Source organism: Sciurus carolinensis, chromosome 12, assembly GCF_902686445.1.
Source record: "Sciurus carolinensis chromosome 12, mSciCar1.2, whole genome shotgun sequence".
NCBI classification, from domain to species: Eukaryota; Metazoa; Chordata; class Mammalia; order Rodentia; family Sciuridae; genus Sciurus; species Sciurus carolinensis.
Genome location: NC_062224.1, coordinates 86526446 through 86547582, shown reverse-complemented (window position 1 = coordinate 86547582; position 21137 = coordinate 86526446). Strand labels below are relative to the sequence as shown.

Below are 21137 nucleotides of genomic sequence, written 5' to 3'. Positions count from 1 at the left end.
TCAGCACATAAAAAGGTTTTTCAAATATTCAAAAATAATTATGTTATGTGTATTTAAAAATAAACTTGTAGTAGAATTGTGTTTTTAAGTACCCTTTAAATTTTAAGCCACTTAAAAATTATTTGTGTTTTTAAATACAAATAATAAAATATTGTTGACTTATCCTTATTAATAACTTTTTAAAATTAAGTGGATGCATTAAATTGTATAAGTAATGTTTTTTATACATTTCAAAATTATTAAGGCCTACCCTTAACAATCTAGAGCTTTGATGTTATATAGCACCTAGTACCATTGAATTTAACATTGTCAAGTGTGTAAAAAAACTATATTTTTAACTATATGCCTAATTACTTTTCAGAGAAATTTCCAGGATTCTGAGTAGATTTTAATATATATATATATTTAATTATAACTGCTCTTCAGAATATCAAAAGATGAGTAGCTATTTAGTTGTTTGTATTTACTTTGGAAGAAAAATCCCTTACATATTATAGTTCTACACAGCTAGAGATGTTAATACCTTCTGGATAAGTTGGACCACCATTCTGGAACCATAAATAATCATCAAAGAGGTTTTGAATATTCATGATGTTTACCCATAAATACTAATATTTCATTACAGGCTTAATAGCTTACAGTAGACCTTCTTCAGTAATGAATGAGTGAAATTTAAGCCTACATTTAATAGAACAGATTATAATTCTATTTATCATTAATTTGTGATCAAGTTTTACCTAATTTAGGGTTTTTTTTTAATTTTCTTAACTTCCTTATATAGAGTAATTATTTGGTGTTCATGGCAGAACTCTTCTGGTGGTTTGAAGTTGTGAAGCCATCGTTTGTACAGCCTCGTGTTGTTCGTCCCCAAGGAGGTAATCAATCTTAATATTTTTGCTGCTTTAGTTTTAGTGTGGAAAATGTGGAAAGTTTTCATAACTTCACCTGGTTATTCTTTCAGAGGGAAGCTTGTTATTGTTTTAGATTTCAGCTATTAATCTTGGCAGATTCTGAGTATCCTAATATTTAAAGCCACTAAATCCTCTTTGAGAGACAGACGATTAAGATGGTTAGGAGAGGAGAAAAGAAAATGGAGAAAATGACTCTGAATTTGAATTTTTATGTTATGAAACATTTAGCTTTATTGTGTGCTTTCTACTTCTCTTCACAGCTTTTACTCCTATCCCTTACATTTTATTTCCTATTATAATCTTAGTTTTTGACATTATGCTTTCCAGAATCCGCTCACATTATAGGTTGGCTTTAACAAACATACAACTTTAATTTTCCATTAAACCTTTAATAAAACGGCTTGTGGCCAGGTGTGGTGGCTCATGCCTGTAATCCCAGCAACTTGGAGGCTGAGGTAAGAGGACTGCAAGTTCAAAGCCAGCTTCAGCAACTTAGTGATAAAAATTAAAAATAAAAATAAAAAGACAGCTCAGTGGTTAAGTGCCACTGGGTTCAATCCCCATTGCCAAAAAAGGCTTGTGTATATTTTTTAAATTTGGTATGCTTTATGATTATTACACTATTGTGATTTATCAATTGTACATAATAAGAATAAAATTAATCAGAAATAAGGAGGTTACTGTAAAGATCCCTAGAAATAAAGAACAAAAATTCCTTGTGAATTTTCTCTAAAGCAGAATTTTGCATAGCAAAACAAATTTTCAGTTGATTTTCATTTTAAATCCAGGTGGTTATTTCTACAAGGAAAAAAAAATGACCCTAAATTATAGGTTTAGCCCTACTAATGAACTTTCTTCCATCTTAAATTATGGAACTAGTTCTTTCTGTTATCTTTGGCTGCCCTGCCCAACACAAAATAAAATTGTTGTGCCTCCTAACTAGTTAGCAGCTTTGGCTCCAAATTTTATTTTTCGAATCCTTTTACCTTCCAAAGGTAAAAGAAGAGAAGGAGAAGGAAGTAGGAAAAAATATTGGCCAAGGGAGAGACACACCATTCCAGTGGATATAGTGAGCTTATCTCACGCAGCCCACTGCAGCAAAGTTTGTGAAATACACAATAATGAGTATTTCATCTGTTTTAGTGTCTCTGAGTTGTTTAAAGCAGATTCTAAATATTGAGCCATTAGATTACAAAGAATGCCTTTACAGAAGCTGAGATTCTTCCCGAAGGCTATTAGATAAGGTTACATATTTTTAGTAATTATCATAACCAGTATTTGCACAGTGTTTTACAATTAACATAAGGTTTTCATCTACATTGCTTTCTGTGATTTCATCTGGGAAGCCCTCTACTTAAAATACTAATGGCTGTTTCATTAATTGTGTCAGAGTCAGAAAGTAAATTGGTTTCCTTCAGAGTTATTTATAGAAATGTAAAGTACTTCAGGGGGTCTAATTATTCTCCGGTGAAATTCTGTCTTCAATTATTAAAATGTCAGCTACTTCATAAAAAATAAAGATGTCCATATATTTATGAAAATTCTATGAAAGCTTTCACAAAATTAAACAAAATTTTTTCATTTAAAATATCTGTATTCTCTGATAGACCTTTCCCCACTAATTAGCCTTAATCAAGTAAAATTTTAAGCATAAGTGTATTTCAGTAAGAGTTTAAAGAGAATTTGACTGTTTGAAAATTATTTAAGAAAAAAACTTACATAAAAGGAAGAGGTTAAGAAGAAAGCAAATGCTATAGTTTTTCTATAAGTAGTAAGGGGAAATAGAGAATAAATTTTAAACATTTATTATGATCCAGAATTTCTGGAATAATGGTAGAAACATGCTAAACATGTAATTTTGAGGTTTTATCTTTTTTCTAGCTGAACCTGTGAAAGATATACCATCAATTCCTGTCTTAAATGCTGCCAAAAGAAACGTCTTGGATAGTTCATGTAGTTCTGACTTCACTTCAAGGTAGATTCCACAATGACTACATTTTTACTGTTTCCATTCTGTTTTACTAATGAAATCAAATATTACATTAAATCAAGTTTTTAAAATTTTTGTTTAGTTATTGAGCTACTTTGTAATAAACTTACCCTGTTAAAGCCTGTTTTAACTTAAATATAATTGAAATTTATTCTGAAATCTGTGTTTCACAAATAGGCTTTTATGAAACACACTGAAAAGTAGGAGAATATATTCTAATAAGCAACTAAACTCAAATTTTGCTGGATAACTTGTTTATAATTGAGAATCACCTAATAGTATATTTGTCCCTAGTTGTCTATTAGTGTCTAATAGTCTATGAGTGGTATTGTATCTAGTAGGTGACTCTTAGCCCTCAGGGAGAAATTTTAAAATTATATTTGGATTAAAAAAAATTTTTTTTTAGTCTTTGAAGCAGTTTTCCTCACTGTTTTATTTTGTGGTTACCTTGGCTATTGAGAGATATAGCAAGAGAATATCTATTACAAATATTGAGTCTTTAATGCTTTTTAGTCTTTCGTTCCAGGAACTGAAATGAAAGCAAAGTGAAAATTTTCTACTATTCAATATTAGGATAATCCTGACTACTGTCCCAAGTAATGTGATAGGGACATGAATTTGTTTAAAAATGTTTTGGCAGATCCTCCTGGAAGCAGCTTTTCATTTGTATTTATTAGAATCTGATAGATCAGTCTTTCTGATTTTTAAGTTTCAAATTGATATATTTTGTGCAGTTTTAGAAATTCAAGCAGATCCATTACAGTACATTTTAAAAATTATAAGCAAAAAATTCAAAGTACTTTTTGTATGAATTATTGGCTTAGAATAAAATTACAAACTTACTCTGAAGCTGTCACCCACCCCTCACATTTAAGACATTTCTCTTTCAAGCATCGTCCAATGAGTACAAAGCCCAAGACCTTTTAGTACTTACTCCCTTTGCAGGTCTTTTACTGGTGTGAACTTTCTCATGCCTATGAATCATTTCTTAAAAATTAAGAAAACGTTCCCTTTTCTTACCCTCTAGTTTACTACTGTTTTCTTACTACTTCCATTAAGTTTTCTATTCCATAACTATCTCTGCAGTTCAATACAGAGGTGTTAAGTTACAACATTGCTGTTGGAGAAACTTGAGTGTATTTTTTTCATGGAAAACTTCTAAATATCATTTCCTTGGTGTTTTCCTGGTTGGTTTTATGGTGACACCTTTTTCCTTGAAACTTGAGAAAACACTCAGTATTCCAGGTCACTCTTGTACTATTAAATATTTTGATTCCACTTTAAAAGTAGAAAGTAAGACTTACCATTTTAAGAGTAGATTATCCCATAGTTATTACTTCTAGGAAGCTGAATGAACAATGTTCTACATCCCTGCACTAGAAAATGTTTTCATTTAGGTCTCATGGAAGATTCATCTCTTTTTTGTCTTGCATCTTAGTGGCTACTTTTTCCTATTTTTCCTAGCAGGAACCCTTTTTATAACCAGATATCTAAATCCTTTTCCTTGAAGAGTTTTTATGCACTGCCGTTCTAGGCTCCTAGTCATCCTGTTACTTCTATATGTGTCTATTGGTCCTTTATATAGGTCTCCAATATTGTAGAACTTTTGAGGATGGATTCAATGATTTCTACTCATCCTGGAAATAATATAGTCACAAGCTGTAAAAATCCCTACATCTTATTCCTCAGCTTCTTCTCAGCTGATTGGGGATGGGAATACTTAACTTTGTCACTTGACTGCAAGAAGGGGCATGGCAGACTTAAAATTTATAAAGAGAAAAAGTGAGAGAGGAAAACCTGATTCTGCCAAATATAATTCGAGGAGACTATCTAATCCCCTGCATTAAGTGGGATATGGAAAATTAAATAGGGAGAAATAACAGGAAAGCTTCATATCTTTATAGGCATAGAGGTCTTCAAGGTGCAACTCACTGTCTTAATGTAACTGTTAGATATATGTGTGTATAGGCACAGGTCCATGAGCAGGGAGGCTCAGGGTCTTTTACAAGGGTTTATTATGCATGCAGTTTTTAGAAATTTATATTTGATCAAAATATTTCAAATTGGTGAGTTTCATATATCTTTTTTATTTCTGTTTTTCTATTGGTAAGATTAAAATAATATGCCATATCTTGTTTCTTAAGGACATTGAGATATATATGAAAGTACTTAAAGTTTTTAGCTAAAAGACATAAATGTAGATACATTTGATTTAAAAAATAGATTATGTTTTATTTAGGATGTAGAATCAGAGGTGATAGTATTATCTTTCAGTTCAGCCATTCTATATGAAGTTTATATTAAAGAGCTAAAAAGAAACATTTTAAATGTATTCTACATTGCAGTGGAGAAGGAGCTACATTTACACAGTCTCATCATTTGTCTTCTAGATACTCACGACCCCAAGCTCATTCTTCATCCTCAGGTAGTGTATTTAAAAAAACCTAGGAAAATGTTATTTTAGGTAGTAACCTGAGAAATGATTGAGGATAAAAGTATCTAGTCTTTTTCATTTCCTATGGAGTGACTGTTTTGCTCTATGCTTACTTTTCCTAAGAAAATGAAATACTTCATATATGTATCTTCTTACTTTTTTTGGAGTGGGGGACATGCTGGGGATTGAACCCAGGGCCTTACTCATGCTAATCATAGCCCTACCACTGAGCTACACTCCTAGCCTCTAAGATTTGTGTGTGTGTGTATGGTGTGCACGCGCATGCATGCATTGTGTGTGTTGGGTATCCTACTTACTTACTAGCACTATTAGTGAATCTTCACATGTGAAATCTGTTAAATTGCTGTAAGTTAAGATTTTTTACATGATTTCATGGCTTTTTCTCTTTTTTTATTTGAAGGAGGAATTAGAAGGTCTTCATCCATGTCTTATGTTGATGGCTTCATAGGAACATGGCCCAAAGAGAAAAGGTAAACAGAATTATTATTCTTAGGATATTAACATTATCAAATAATGCCAATTTCATCTGTCTCTCTTAGTTTTAGTCAGATCACCAAATCTAGAATTTTACTTGGTACCTAAATTTGAAAAGGGCAACACAGATAAATGCTAGAGGTCAAAGAGGCAAAGTTTAAAATGTAGCTAAGCTGGGCATGGTGGCTCATACCTAAATTCCCAGCAACTCAGAATATAATTCTGAGAAATGGGTAAAGAAATAAAATTTAATGATTGTCTACTTAATTTTTTTCAGATCATCAGTACATGGTGTTTCATTTGATATTTCTTTTGACAAAGAAGATAGTGAACAAAGATCCACTCCTAATCGAGGAATCACTCGTTCCATTAGTAATGAAGGACTTACCCTGAACAATAATCGCGTATCTAAGCACATTAGGAAAAATTTGTCCTTCAAGCCAGTAAATGGAGAAGAAGAAGCAGAAAGCATTGAAGAAGAACTTAATATAGACTCTCAGAGTGACTTCAAATCTTATGTGCCCCTTAATACAAATGAACTAAATTCTAATGAGAATATTCATTATAAGCTTCCAAATGGAGCTTTACAAAATAGAGTACTTCTAGATGAGTTTGGCAATCAGATTGAGACACCAAGCATTGAAGAAGCATTACAAATAATTCATGATACTGAAAGATCTCCCCATACACCTCGGCCAGACCAAATTGCTAATGGCTTCTTTCTTCATAACCAAGAAATGAGTATCCTAAATTCAAATATCAAGCTAAATCAATCTAGTCCTGATAACATAACTGATACAAAAGGTGCCTTGAGTCCCATAACTGATACTACAGAAGTAGACACTGGAATTCATGTTCCTTCAGAAGATATTCCTGAAACTATGGATGAAGATTCTTCTTTGAGAGATTATACTGTAAGCCTAGACTCTGACATGGATGATGCATCTAAATTTCTTCAGGATTATGATGTAAGAACCAGCAATCCCAGAGAAGCTTTGAGTCCTTGTCCAAGTACCATAAGTACCAAGTCTCAGCCAGGTAGCAGTGCTTCTTCTAGTTCTGGGGTTAAGATGACCAGCTTTGCTGAGCAGAAGTTCAGGAAACTGAATCATACTGATGGAAAAAGTAGTGGAAGTAGTTCTCAGAAAACTACACCAGAGGGCTCAGAACTTAATATTCCTCATGTGGTTGCTTGGGCACAAATTCCAGAAGAAACAGGCCTTCCACAAGCACGGGACACTACACAGCTGTTGGCTTCTGAAATGGTGCATCTTAGGATGAAACTAGAAGAAAAGAGGCGTGCGATAGAAGCCCAGAAAAAGAAAATGGAAGCTGCTTTTACAAAACAGAGGCAGAAAATGGGAAGGACAGCATTCCTTACTGTGGTAAAAAAGAAAGGAGATGGGATTTCCCCTCTTCGAGAGGAAGCAGCTGGTGCAGAAGATGAGAAAGTATATACTGATCGAGCAAAAGAAAAGGAATCACAGAAAACTGATGGACAAAGGAGCAAGTCGCTAGCAGATATAAAAGAAAGCATGGAGAATCCTCCGGCCAAATGGCTAAAGTCACCAACTACACCTGTTGATCCTGAGAAGCAGTGGAACCTGGCTAGCCCCTCAGAGGAGACTTTGAATGAAGGAGAGATTTTAGAATATACAAAATCCATTGAAAAGTTAAATTCATCCCTGCATTTTCTACAACAAGAAATGCAACGCTTGTCCCTTCAGCAGGAAATGTTAATGCAAATGAGAGAGCAACAGTCCTGGGTGATTTCACCTCCACAACCCTCTCCACAGAAACAGATTCGAGATTTTAAACCTTCAAGACAGGCAGGCCTGTCATCAGCTGTTGCACCATTCTCTTCGGACTCCCCTCGTCCTACTCATCCATCTCCACAGTCTTCTAACAGGAAGAGCACATCATTTTCTGTTAAAAATCAAAGGACTCCTAGGCCAAATGAATTAAAAATAACACCTTTGAATAGGACCTTGACACCCCCTCGGTCTGTGGATAGTCTTCCTCGGTTAAGGAGGTTTTCCCCAAGTCAAGTTCCCATTCAGACTCGGTCATTTGTATGTTTTGGGGATGATGGAGAGCCTCAATTAAAGGAATCCAAACTTAAGGAGGAGGTTAAAAAGAATGAATTGGAATGCAAAGGAACTTTGGAACAGCATGGACATAATCTTGAAGAGAAGGAGCTTAAACCTTTTGAGTCGACAGTTTCTGAAGTCCTGTCACAGCCTGTCACAGAAACTGTATGTCTGACACCAAATGAGGACCAATTGAATCAACCCACAGAACCACCTCCTAAACCTGTTTTCCCACCTACTGCTCCTAAAAATGTAAATCTGATTGAAGTTTCCCTCTCAGATTTGAAACCTCCTGAAAAGGCTGATGAATCTGTTGAAAAATATGATGGAGAAAGTGATAAAGAACAATTTGAAGATGACCAGAAAGTATGCTGTGGATTCTTTTTTAAGGTAATATTAATCTACATTGTTTGGACCATCTTCATTAGATCGGTATGAGTATATTTTTATGCTTATTCCGTTAGTAGCAGTCCCTTTTGTTACAGCCAGCCATTAATTCTAAAACTTATTTTGGTGCTGCTCTCTTGGTGACTGTAGTAACATTTAAGTGCACACATTTTATCCTAGTCATGACACATACTTAGATATATTCCCTGTGTTTGCTTCTCTACCTCTGTCACTTTTACAAAGGCCTTTTTAAAATTAAGGTATTTAAATCTCTTCAAAGAGTAATTGATTCCATTGCCAACTTGTAAAAAAAATTCGTAACTGAGCATGTATGTAAGTATATATTAGATTTGCTAAAACCTTGACTATTTTTCCTTACATGTTTTCTTTTTTAAAAAATCTTTTAAAAACCGACCATATAGAATCTTGCAAGGGAAACATTTTTAAAAACATATAGCTGGGCTGGGATTGTGGCTCAGTTGTATAGCACTTGCCTAGCATGTGTGAGGCACTGGGTTCGATTCTCAGCACCACATATAAATAAACAAATAAAATAAAGGTCTATCAACCTCCTAAAAAACTTTTAAAAAAGAGCATATAGCTATGCATGGTGATTCACACCTATAATCCTAGCTACTCAGTAGACTGAGGCAGGAGATTGGCAAGTTTGAGTCCAACCTGGGCAACTGTCAGTGAGATCCTGCCTCAAAATAAAAAATAAAAAAACCTGGGGTATAGCTCAGTGATAGAGTGAGTTCAATCCTCAGTTTGGCAGTAAATAAATAAATAAATTAAAAAAAATATATATATATATATAGTTTGAATAGCTATCATTGAAATATCTACTTTTGCTGTTGTAGTGTTGAACCTCAAGCCTCACACATGCTACGCAAGCTCTCCACCACTGAGTTAGAGCCTCAGCACCTGAAGTAGCTCCTTCAAAAGCACTAGAAAAAGGAGGACTGTTTGTTGGGTTTTGTCTGTTCTATTTATGATACAAATTGTAGGGCATTGTTTTTCTATAATTGGGAATATATATATTGTATTCTTTTTTTATTAAGAAACTAAAGTAGATAATCTCTGATCCTACATAGGTTTACAATTTAGAATATAAATCTTAATATTGTTATTAGATACAATATATTAAACAATACTGAAGCCAACTAACACAGGTATTGAATGGTATCACTTCCTGATGGTGAAAATCTTGGAATTTATCATAGATAATAAAGTAGAAAGACCTACTAATATTTTAATTTTTCTCTACTAGATTATCACCCATTTTTTCCATATTTATGTTTTTCTAAAATTTCCAAATTACCATATGGAAAAATATGTACCTGTATAATTGGACCATGTTATTCAAGCTTCTTTTTTTAATTAAGGAACTAGCATAATCTTTAATCCTATGTATTTTCAAAATTTGGAATGTAAATAGAAAAGACAACACCAAATAGCAACAATTTATAATTTAAGATTTTAAATTAAAGCCTATAGTAGTAGTGGAAAAAACCCTCAGTACTAGCCAGGCCTAGTGGTACACACCTATAATCCCAGCTACTTGAGAAGCTGAGGCAGGATCACCAGTTCAAGGCCAGCCTTAGAAACTTAGCAAGACTCTATCTCAAAAGAAAATAAAAAGGGCTGGGAATGTAGTCAAGGTAGAGAAGTTTTCTAGTGTGCACAGGTCCTAGTCTGTCCCTACCACTAGAAAACAAAAAAATAAAACATCAAGATTATTGAAGTGATTACAGTTGCTAGTTGCTAGTTTTATTTTTGATTGTTTAATGCTGAGTATTTGTAATTTATTTTAAATTTGATCCTAGGGTGATTGCCCTTTCAACACTTAGAAATTAAGATGTGAGTCATGTTATGTCTCTTAATCATGTAAAAATGCCATTTTAAAATAGAATGCTACTATAGACACTAATACCTATTAAAGACCAATTTTAGAGACCTTTGCAACATCTCTTCCTTGAAGAAAATGGAAAGCAGAGGGGATGAACCTTTAGTGTAAAACAGGCAATTTATCTGTATCTTCATTTATATTCCATATCTCCTATTTCATTCATTTTTATGTCTTCAGCACCCTAATTCTCATCTCTTGGACTATGTGTATAGCTTCCTAAATGAGCTCTCTGCCTATAATTGTACCATTCCCTCTTTATACTGCTAGTTGTCCCAAGATTGTAGCTCCAATTGAGTCTCTTTCTAGTAAAAAATGTGAAAAGTTGCCTGATGAAAAAAATTGAAACCTTTAGCATAGCATTCAGGGATGGTTGCATACTAACCAGAACCTATTTGTCCAAGCTTCTCTTTTAGACTGTTACTTGTCTTTTAGACTGTACTTTAAGTTTCATCTGAAGTCTGTCATGCTATCTTAAATAGTGGTTAAATATTTCCTCCTTTTTGTCTCTGTTGTGTCCAAAACATACTCATGTATATAGCACCTAAGACCCAGAGTTTCAGTTGTTTCATTCTTATCTGCTTTGTCTCTTAGACTATGAACTCCTAGAAGGATTGCATCTCCATGAAGCATTGACAGAAGAAAGTAACAAGCTGTATAAATGCTTGTCTAAATGATTCCTTTGTCAGTGCTTAATTTGTTAAAGAATATATTGACAACATAGCACTGGGCATTATAATTACAATTTGAAAAAATTAAGGCACCTTGAGTGACAGGTCTTAAAAATTACATGGAGAAAGAGATACAAACAAGGTACTTTGCATAGAACCCAGAGAAAGATTTTAGAAGATACCACTTAGAGCATCAGTTCAGCTATTCACGTGACTATTCTCTAACAAACAATACCCACTTACTTTATTCTGAGGATAAAAAGATGTAGTTATGTATTATGGTCAAAAAACCTTTTTTTTCTTTTGATGGCCACTGTGTTTTAAATGTCCTTTGTTACTTGATAGAACTGCTACCACTTTAATTTAGTTCTTCTGAAACATGTCCACATTTAGTAAGGATGTAATGGTTCAGATTTTCGATTATAAGAGTAACCCTGAATTATGACTACAACAATTGAAGATGAGAGTATTTGTACCTAAAATGTTTCATCTGTTTCAATGAAATTTGTTCTTAGGATGATCAAAAAGCAGAAAATGATATGGCAATGAAACGAGCAGCTTTGTTGGAGAAACGATTAAGAAGGGAGAAAGAAACTCAGCTTCGGAAACAGCAGCTGGAAGCAGAAATGGAGCATAAGAAAGAGGAAACGAGGTAAAGGACATGACTGTGCCAGTTCTAAATCAGTGCTAATGGTGCACTGGCATATTTAGAGAAATTCTGGTAAATAGTCCTTAAGGAGGCAGTTTCTCATTAATGTTTTTATTAACATATTTCTTTTCAGAGATGTTTGCAGTCTACATAGACAACTGGATCAGTGCTGACTTTTGGGTGATTTTAAGTTATTTTCCCAGAGTATTGCCTGATTTAGTATGTCTAAATAAAGTTCTCCAGAAACACTAATTTAAATGTTTTAAGAAACATAATTTAAAATACTTCACTGGAGGATACACACACACGTGTGTGTGTGTGTGTGTGTGTGTGTGTATCTGTGTGCGTAGCCTAACTTTTTTCAAGTACATTTTAAGTGAACCATTTTTCCTTAAGGCACTGAAATATATTTCTCCCTTTTCACATAAAACATGTAAAACTCTCCAGTGTCCCTTGTCTTCGGTAGATAGAATGAAAGATTTAACCATTTAATTCCTTAGGCGTAAAACTGAGGAAGAACGTCAGAAGAAAGAAGATGAGAGAGCACGCAGAGAATTTATTAGGCAGGAGTATATGAGGCGAAAACAACTGAAGCTAATGGAAGATATGGATACTGTAATTAAACCTCGTCCTCAAATGGCAAAACAGAAAAAACAGCGGCCAAAATCTATTCACAGAGATCATATTGAATCCCCCAAAACACCAATAAAAGGTCCTCCAGGTAACACAGCTTATTATGAGGAGTCTGTTCATAAAAACAACACCAGCTTGGTTTGTCATACTAACTTGATTGTGTTTTGATATGCTAAATTGGATGCAGAACTTGAGATTATACATATTTAAGCTCTAATTAGAAACCAAAATGAGCAAATGAACTTTTTAAAGAATTTTGTGTATTATGTGTGTATGCATATATTCAACAGTAAAAATGTGAATGCTGAACATCTAATTTAAATACTAACTTGTAGCTGGGTCTGGTGGCTCACGCCTGTAATCCCAGCAGCTCAAGAGGCTGAGGCAGGAGGATCGTGAGTTCCAAAGCCAACTTCAGCAATTTAGCTAGACCCTAAGCAAATCAACAAGACCCTGTCTTTAAATAAAATATAAAAAAGGACTAGGGATGTGGCTTAGTGGTTAAATGCCCCTAAATTCAATCCCTGGTCTCAAAAAAACAGATTTATTAGGCAACTCTGTCCTCAGGTTAATCTCCCGGAATTATTAACTACCCTATAAGTACTTGTAAATTTAGGATGAATGTTAATGTGCATGGAATGTATATGAAACATGTCTGTGGAAAGCTGGGCACAGTGGTGCATGCCTGTAATCCCAGAGACTTGGGAGGGTAAGGTGGAGGATCAAAGTTTGAGGCCACCTTGGGCAACTGAGACAGGCTTAAAATGTAAAAAGTCTGGGAATGCAGCTCAGTAGTGTAGTACTTGCCTAGCACACACAAGTCTCTGGATTTAGTCCCCAGTGCTGAAAAATAAACAAGTAAACAAACAAACATATCTATAGAATAAAGAATATAAGATCAAGGGTTCACAAATCCCTCCTTTATGATAGCCGGGTGTGGTGACCCATGCCTGTTGTCACAGTGGCTCAGGAGGCTGAGGTAGTAGATTTACAAGTTCAAAACCAACTTCAGCAACTTTGGAGACCCTAAACAACTCAATGAGACCCTGTTTCTAAATAAAATGTATTTTAAAAAAGAGCTAGGATGTGGCTCAGTAGTTAAGCGCCCCTGGGTTCAATCCCTGATACCAAAAAAAAAGGTCAAAAATCCAAATTTATAATTTCTGGAACTGAGGGAATATATCTGTTAATTCAACATGCATACTCTAATTTTTAAATGCTATTTTATTTAAAATAAATGCCACGTAGATTTTTAGAGAATTTCTATAGTTATTCTAAGCCTAAGGAAAAATAACATAACATTGACTGTTATGTTAGGTAACTGCCTTTTCTAGTCAGTAAAACTTTGATAAATAATACTGGCTAAAATTAGTAAATTTTCCCCCTAGGAATTAGGTATTACTAAGTATATTTTTCTTTCCTGAAATATGTCATGTCTCATTAGCACTTTCCTTTGGGAACAGCAAGTTAGCTTTGTCATTGTTTTCTGAAAGTAAGTTCTTCGGCTGGGGGTAGAGCCCAAGGGTGGAGTACTTGCTTAGCATGTGTGATACCCTTGGTTCAATCCCAGTACTGCAAAAATTAATAAATAAAATAAAAGTACGTTCTTTGCTAATTTAAAATAACTTGTATATATATGCATGCAGTCATATTATGTTTAGAGTGTGAAGGAAAAGAACTACAGAAATTCAATTTTCATATGCTGGTGTTATCTAATGAACAGACTCTTTGCTAGTTGCTCTTTTTAAATTTCCAATTTTGTTTTTGTTCAGGATCACGAATTTATCGTGTTTTTTCAGTCTCTAGCCTTTCTTTGGCATCGCTGAACACAGGTGATAATGAGAGTGTTCATTCAGGCAAGAGGACACCAAGGTAAATCCAGCTCATAAGGTTATTTTTCATAGAAAAAGAATACGGTAACTGCAGTTACACAAAATTTTAACTAAAAACTCTTTAGCATTTTTATTTTATATTTCATAATGACCAAATCATAATCACAAGTTTTGCTGATGTAGGACTGTTTGATTTTCTGTTAAGAAGTTATATGAAGAGGTTTATTCATATTAAAGTATTCTTTATCTTTTAGAATTTAGAATTATTGACATTGATAAGATACTTTTTATAAGCTATATATACCTAACAGTAATTATACATAAAGTAGTTGCTAATGTGATTATGATTAAATAGTGGTTGGTAGAAACAGAAAAAACATAGACATTATCTATGTCAGCTTCTTTAGCTTATTTCCCGTGGAAGGTAAAGAATTTTTCCCCATTAGATTAATTCCAAAGGAGGTTGCCTACTTGAATTTAACACATTATGAAACACCTCTTATACTCTGTCTCTGAGATTTAGAAGCTAAAAATCATTATTTCATTATCATAGATTATAATGCCCAAATCAGAAAAGAATATTTCTAGCAACAGTCATCATCTTAGAGTTCTTATCTTTGTTTTACCATCTTATCGTGTTAGTTGCCAATTTTCATATGGAAAAACAATCATTCTTTCAATGAATATTTAGAAAGTGGCTACTATGTTCTGGGAACTTTTATATGTAGCTACAAAAAAGACAGTGTTATCACCACCTTATTTTTAAGGCTTTAGATTGGTTTGAGTTGATACTCTCACATATACCCTCTGGCCCCAAAACATTCTTTTGAGATGTCAAAATATGTTATTTACTTTTTAGATCAGAGTCTGTGGAAGGTTTCTTGTCCCCAAGTCGTTGTGGCAGTCGAAATGGAGAAAAAGACTGGGAAAATGCATCTACAACTTCTTCAGTGGCTTCTGGAACAGAATACACAGGTTAGTGTACATTTTTAGGGAAATATTTGAATTTAACACACTAATGAGAAGGTGATATGAAAGTTTTATTGGCTCAAGTTTTGCTCTGAACACGGGAGGCTGATTTAAAAAAAGAAAAGAAAAACAATAAATGAAAGTGGTCATCTTCAGGTAGCTTAGTCTGGCAATACAGGGAGGCAGTGACTTGTGCCAGATGAATACAAATAGGTTTGTAAACAAAATTAATGATGTCATTAGACATCAGTTCTGTCTTAAAATTATATGCTTTCAGTGTACTGCACACCTTTCTTCTGCCACTTATTCTGTCTTAAAATTATACACCATTTTTGTGTGGTCATTTGGATCTAAAGAAGTTTTAGTGAAGTTCTATCACTAGTACAAAGGTACTTCATTGTTGCTTAAAGGTTAGAATCCACAAATCCTCTCCCCAATATTGGGATTTCAGGTATTTAGAATCCACACCTTTAATAAGTATTATGAGACTCTAAATGACAAGAAGAATGCATTGGATCCAGAAGCATACCCAGCCTCACATACTCCTACCAACTTCTCATCCAGCCTGTTTGAGTGGGCATGACTGGGGTAAAAGTAAATCAAATAGAAATGTAGGTAAGGACACTCCTAAAGAAGGTGAAGCAGTCAGGGTGACAGTTAAGGCGATATCTTATTTCCAGCACCTTTCTCACGGAACAGCCTCAGGCTATAGGAACATCCTCCAGATGTATCCCTGTGTTACAAAGCAATGTTTTGATTGGAGTGCAACTTAAGAAGCTTTCAAGCACAGAATTTGGTTTTCTATTATAATTTCATCAGTGTAGGAATAATTGTATCATTTTTAAAACAATATTATTTCTGTCTTACAAACATTTTTATTATTATTTTAAATCTTTGCCACAGGACCAAAGCTCTACAAAGAACCCAGTGCAAAATCCAATAAGCACATAATACAAAATGCTTTAGCTCATTGCTGTTTGGCTGGAAAAGTAAATGAAGGTCAGAAGAAAAAAATATTGGAGGTAAGTGTTTGCGTAAAATTTAAATTTAGCAAGAGAAAATACTCTTATAGGTATACTCTCCTAAAATACTCTACTAAATTTTCAACAGCCTATAAAAATCTGTAACTAGCGTTTACAGTACTAGAATGAGTTAGGTTTACTCTTCAGTTAGGTTCTAGAAGATTTGACCTTAAAAATTGTCATGAAAACAGGGCTAGGATGTAGCTTAGGGCCTACTTAGCATGTCTGAGGCCCTGGGTTTGATCCCCAGCACTGCAAAAAATAATAAATTAAAATTTGTCATTAAAATATGTCTTGAAATTTGATCATGAAATGTTATACCATTATGTTCACTTTATTCAGCAAGATATTTAAAGGTTTCTATTATTGTTATCTTGTTCTGTTTTTGTTTTCTATTTTAAAGGAAATGGAGAAGTCAGATGCCAACAACTTCTTAATCTTATTCCGGGATTCAGGCTGCCAGTTCAGGTCTTTGTATACCTACTGCCCAGAAACTGAAGAAATCAATAAACTGACTGGGATAGGCCCTAAATCTATCACCAAAAAAATGATTGAGGGACTTTACAAATATAACTCTGACAGGAAACAGTTCAGCCACATACCTGCTAAAACTTTATCTGCCAGTGTTGATGCAATTACCATTCATAGCCATTTATGGCAGACCAAAAGACCAGTAACACCCAAAAAACTTTTACCTACCAAGGCATAGGAGTTGGGAAGTATTTGCTTCAGAACATTCGTGGTAAATTTGCACTTCATCTTTCCTGCCTATAGAAAATCTTTCTAATTGCCAACGAGAATTTTAATTAAAACTGGATATTAACTCTGTTGTTGTGAACAACTGGAATGTAAACCACAGTATTTTGGAATGCAGAAGATTTTCACTGAGGTGGTAAGTCCAAGTGATGAAGAAAATGTTTTAATTCCCAAATGGAGATTTGTATGTGCTACCAGGTTCACCTGCTTGATACTAGAGACGATGAAGCACTGAATTCTCATGGACACAGTGGAGGTATGGTTGAAATATGGCTAGGATTACAAATTATGTATTGTATTTGTTCTCTCTCTTTTTTTTTAAACCCTTTTCTGTACATGCTTGTCTTCAGTTTTTTTTTTTTTTTTTTTTTTTCTCTCCTGGGGGTTTATTCTTAGATATCTTTGCATTATGTTTCATGTGGAGATCATGAAAGTAGTAAATACATGTTCAGAAGTAACTTGCACCTTTCTTATGATGTTAAGAGAAACACTAATACAGTAATCCTCATGTTTTAATGGTGTTAGAGCATTTGCAAAAATTATTCTAAGTATTTGCAATTCTGTATTTATTATTCACTCAAGTATTAACATTTCTCTATTAAATAAGAGGAGGTGTTGTAAAGAGCTGCTAGTAGGTTCGCTTTAAATCACATGCGCTAAACCAAGAATATGTTATTAAAAGTTGCTGATTAAATCAGTACTGTTTTTACACCACTTCTGGCCAACTCAGAGTAATTTAGATTGTTCTTTTAACAAAAAAGGCTTTCTATCTCTTTTAAAGTCACTTTATAAGCTGGCAGAAGTGAATGACACTTTGAGAGTAGTCTTTCAGTCTGAAGATGTAAGACTTCCTGAGGCAAGTTCCTGGGAGGTCTTTACATTATATTTATAACTGATATAAAAATTATATTTAGAATTTTTAAACATGTACAAAGGGCTACATTTTAATTTTAAAATAGCTTCATGTTATTTTACTTATATTGGAGTTTTCTTTCCTTTTTAAACCTTTTCAAGTGGAACAGCTTAGATAAGGACACACTTGAAATCTCCTCTACATGATTTTTGTTCTTTAACAGTGTATACCAGAGGGTTAGTTGGGAAAAACTTCATTCTCAGGAAAAGACTTGAATGATTATGTGACCCTGTTATGTTTCAGTGTTGTGACAACTGTGTAAAATAGGGGGGAAAGACAGTATTGTATCACAAATGAGATGTGTAGTTTGTTTTCTTTCATGGGAAGTAGGATGAAAATATATACATTTCTCTAATTGAGTTATTTAGAGAGAGAACTAATGTCTCATATGATGTATTTACTTATTTAAAAAAAAAAAAAAAAAAGACTAGGAATGAGATGTCCCTGAGCTGTACTTTTCTATTATTATAAGGCCTTTTAGGCATCAGTGCATCTGGGTTATCAACATTTTCTCAAATGCTGTCAATATTTTACTGTAATTTATGTTCTTATATTTATGTATATTTGTTAAAACTGTAAAAAAAAAATTCACAGATTTTTTTCCAATACCTGTGCAAGATATATGTGTAGCTCAAAACTATTTGTGATCTACTGTTTGCATGTAAGAGACCAGGATATGTACTTCTTATATTTTAAATGTATACATAGTGTGTATAATATATGAATATTAAAAATGGGGAATTGCACATTTTACCTTTCAGACAGTTTCTACCACAATTAGAAAGAAGTGATCATCAAATACATGTTTAGATTAAGACTAGTTTAAAAAATTATAAGGAATCTAATCAAAATGTGAATAATAGTCAAAAAAAGAATTTAATAAGCATCTTACATTACTAAATTTGTTCTTTTCAGTCAACTAAATTCCCTTATCAAAGCTATTTTCTTCTTGATATTACCTATTAAATAAAGAAAAATTTTATGTGATACAATGGAAAAACTATTTAACACTAAACAGGACCACCCTGTATTCTTAAATTTGAGTGTGTCCAGCAATTGAATTAAATGTCTACAATGTCTAAAGGTAGAATGTGAATATTGCCACAGTGTGCATTGCTCTCAGTATAAGGTTTTACTCTATTAATGCAAAAGGAATATGGATATATTTCTTTGAGTCTGCAGAATTTTTTTATTATGGCACAGATTTTTTTAAATTATGTTTTAAAATTATAAAAATGAAAAATATGCCATTTCATAAAAGTTTGAGGACTTTTGTCAACCTTACTGAAACACACTGGTGCTTTCATTGTTGGAAGTCAAATTATGATAATTATTTGGTTAAATTTGCCAAACACTTGTCATGGTTACCAGTGTAGCCACTCAAAATCTAAAATTTGACACAACTTTGGAAAGCTTTTAATTCCTCTCAGTTTTTTCAAGTTTGTTTTAGAATGACTGTTACAGTTTTTATTTGGCTGTTTAAAGCCAAAGTCAGCTATGTAATTATGAGTTCACAGACACTGTTGGGCAATGTACAGTGTATGGTGTGCTTACCTGTCCACTCTAGAGCATTGCTTACAGGTTTTTTAAAAGATGCTGTGCTGTAAAATACTGTCATATTTGCTATTTCCTGGTACAGTGTAGTTTTTCCCTTTCATTTGAATAAAAGCATGGCACCAAATGACTCCTTTTCTGTTTCTTGTTTTTGGTAAAATTATTTGAACTCATCATACAGTTCTCTATCCCTTACCCTATGTTTACTTTTAACAATTTAAATATTCATAAGAAGCAAATTTTAATAATTTTAGCTGTTGTTCAAAGAATGTCTTAAGGTAATAGTAAGAAGTCTAACTTTCTATGTTTGGCTCAAATTTATATAGTATGTAAGTGTTTTGGTCCTCTTACATTAATCCTGTTCATATTAACTCACTATCTTTTGGTGAATTAATAATTAAATTGTGCCAGAATTAATACTCTATATCTTTGAAGTTGAGTGGCTGGTGAACTTGATTTTCTACTGTAGCCATGAGAAGACAGTTCTTGACTATTATTCTATAAGTTTAACTGTGATTTTGCTGATTCTGCTTATTTAGACCAGAGCAAGGAAACACACACACATACACACACACACACACTCACACACACACACACAGATATCCATGCCTAATTATATATCTGAAGAAATATTTTTTATTGTCAGACATTAATATGGTTCTCCACCTTGGGACTTCTCCCTTTTGATAAGATACTCAAGCTCCAGAATAGAACTACGCTTCCACAATAGTTTGCAGTACTTTAAGTTTCAAAAATAAAAATAACTCTAAAACCCAGGCATATTAGAGAAATATATACACAAACCCTGGTTCTCTTGAGCCCACACACAAGAATGCTTTCCCTGACCTAATTGATGGGTCCCAGCTGGAGCAAAGGACAATATTCTGAAGTGAATAGGTACAGCCGTCTTTATTTCAGAATCTGTCTACATAGAGATAACAAAGAATAACATGTAGCAAAGGAAAAACGGCTATAATGGTGTAACCTAAGAAGTGGAAATTGAAAAAGAAATCTATAAAGTGAGTGTGAAATTCTGTCATCCTTTGAGATGTGCAGATGGTTCAAAAATAGATTGGTGTCTCCTTAAATGACAGTTTTGCTTTTAAGAGACATGAGAGACATTTATGGTTGTGTGAGCTTGATGGAGGGTAGAGGTGTGGTGTATGGGCTGGTATGTCAGATTTCAGTCCTCTCCTTTTTGTACCTGTGGGTACTTAAGCCTTCTGACACCTCTGTGTTCCAAAGTCAGACACTTAGGCAACAAAAATTAGTTTCTTGCATGTGTTTAATATCACTGTGGTATTATAACTAAAAGTGATCTCCACTGTAAAGTGGCTTATATTTATGTCATAAAGATAGGGGAAATTATTTCTTTGCATTGAGAAGGATAAAAGCAAATGAATTAACAAAGAAACATCTTAAGACACAGTAAGTTTTTTTTCTTAATATGTTAAGCAAAGCCACTATGGTACCTAAGCTACTTATTTATTTTATCCTTCTTAACTTAAGTTTGTTATTTTAAGTAGTTGAATCTGTGACTTCTTTCAGTTGGTGTTAGAGGCATCACAAGGCTAAAGGACACAGGATAGCATGTGTCATTTAAAGTGTATCTAGAGTAGTTTCATTAAACTGCACTGATTCCTGGCCCCACTGAATTTTCATATTTTAGGATTTGCACATTTATATAATGGAAATGTGACTCTTAACCCCAATACAGGACTGGGGAGATAGCTCAGCTGGTAGAGCGCTTGTCTTGCAAGCGCAAGGCCCTGAGTTCGATCCCCAGTACCAAAAAAAAAAAAAAAAAAAACCAAACCTCTTAACCCCAATACAAATAGAAACTCTCCACTTAAACATTGCTTTACAATTTAGGTTTCTTTTTTTTTTTTTTAATTATTTAATTGTAAACAAATGGGATACATGTT

General features: G+C 33.7%; 1 protein-coding gene across 9 annotated transcripts in view; it reads left to right on the top strand.

The window, feature by feature from the left end:
• The window catches only part of Camsap2 (calmodulin regulated spectrin associated protein family member 2), a 94323-nt gene extending 74981 nt beyond the window's left edge, over nucleotides 1–19342 (top strand). For 4 of the 9 annotated variants that reach the window (XM_047520192.1, XM_047520191.1, XM_047520186.1 and 1 more), the window contains 11 exons: nucleotides 782–875; nucleotides 2793–2886; nucleotides 5247–5326; nucleotides 5757–5826; nucleotides 6108–8310; nucleotides 11400–11536; nucleotides 12034–12254; nucleotides 13939–14038; nucleotides 14858–14973; nucleotides 15871–15989; nucleotides 16393–19342. In XM_047520192.1, coding sequence (XP_047376148.1) covers nucleotides 782–875; nucleotides 2793–2886; nucleotides 5247–5326; nucleotides 5757–5826; nucleotides 6108–8310; nucleotides 11400–11536; nucleotides 12034–12254; nucleotides 13939–14038; nucleotides 14858–14973; nucleotides 15871–15989; nucleotides 16393–16698 — 3540 coding nt within the window. In that variant the 3' untranslated portion in view covers nucleotides 16699–19342. The remainder of the gene's footprint in view (nucleotides 1–781; nucleotides 876–2792; nucleotides 2887–5246; nucleotides 5327–5756; nucleotides 5827–6107; nucleotides 8311–11399; nucleotides 11537–12033; nucleotides 12255–13938; nucleotides 14039–14857; nucleotides 14974–15870; nucleotides 15990–16392) is intronic. The other 5 variants (XM_047520190.1, XM_047520189.1, XM_047520188.1 and 2 more) reach the window with 3 other exon arrangements.
• Nucleotides 19343–21137: the final 1795 nt, after the last annotated feature.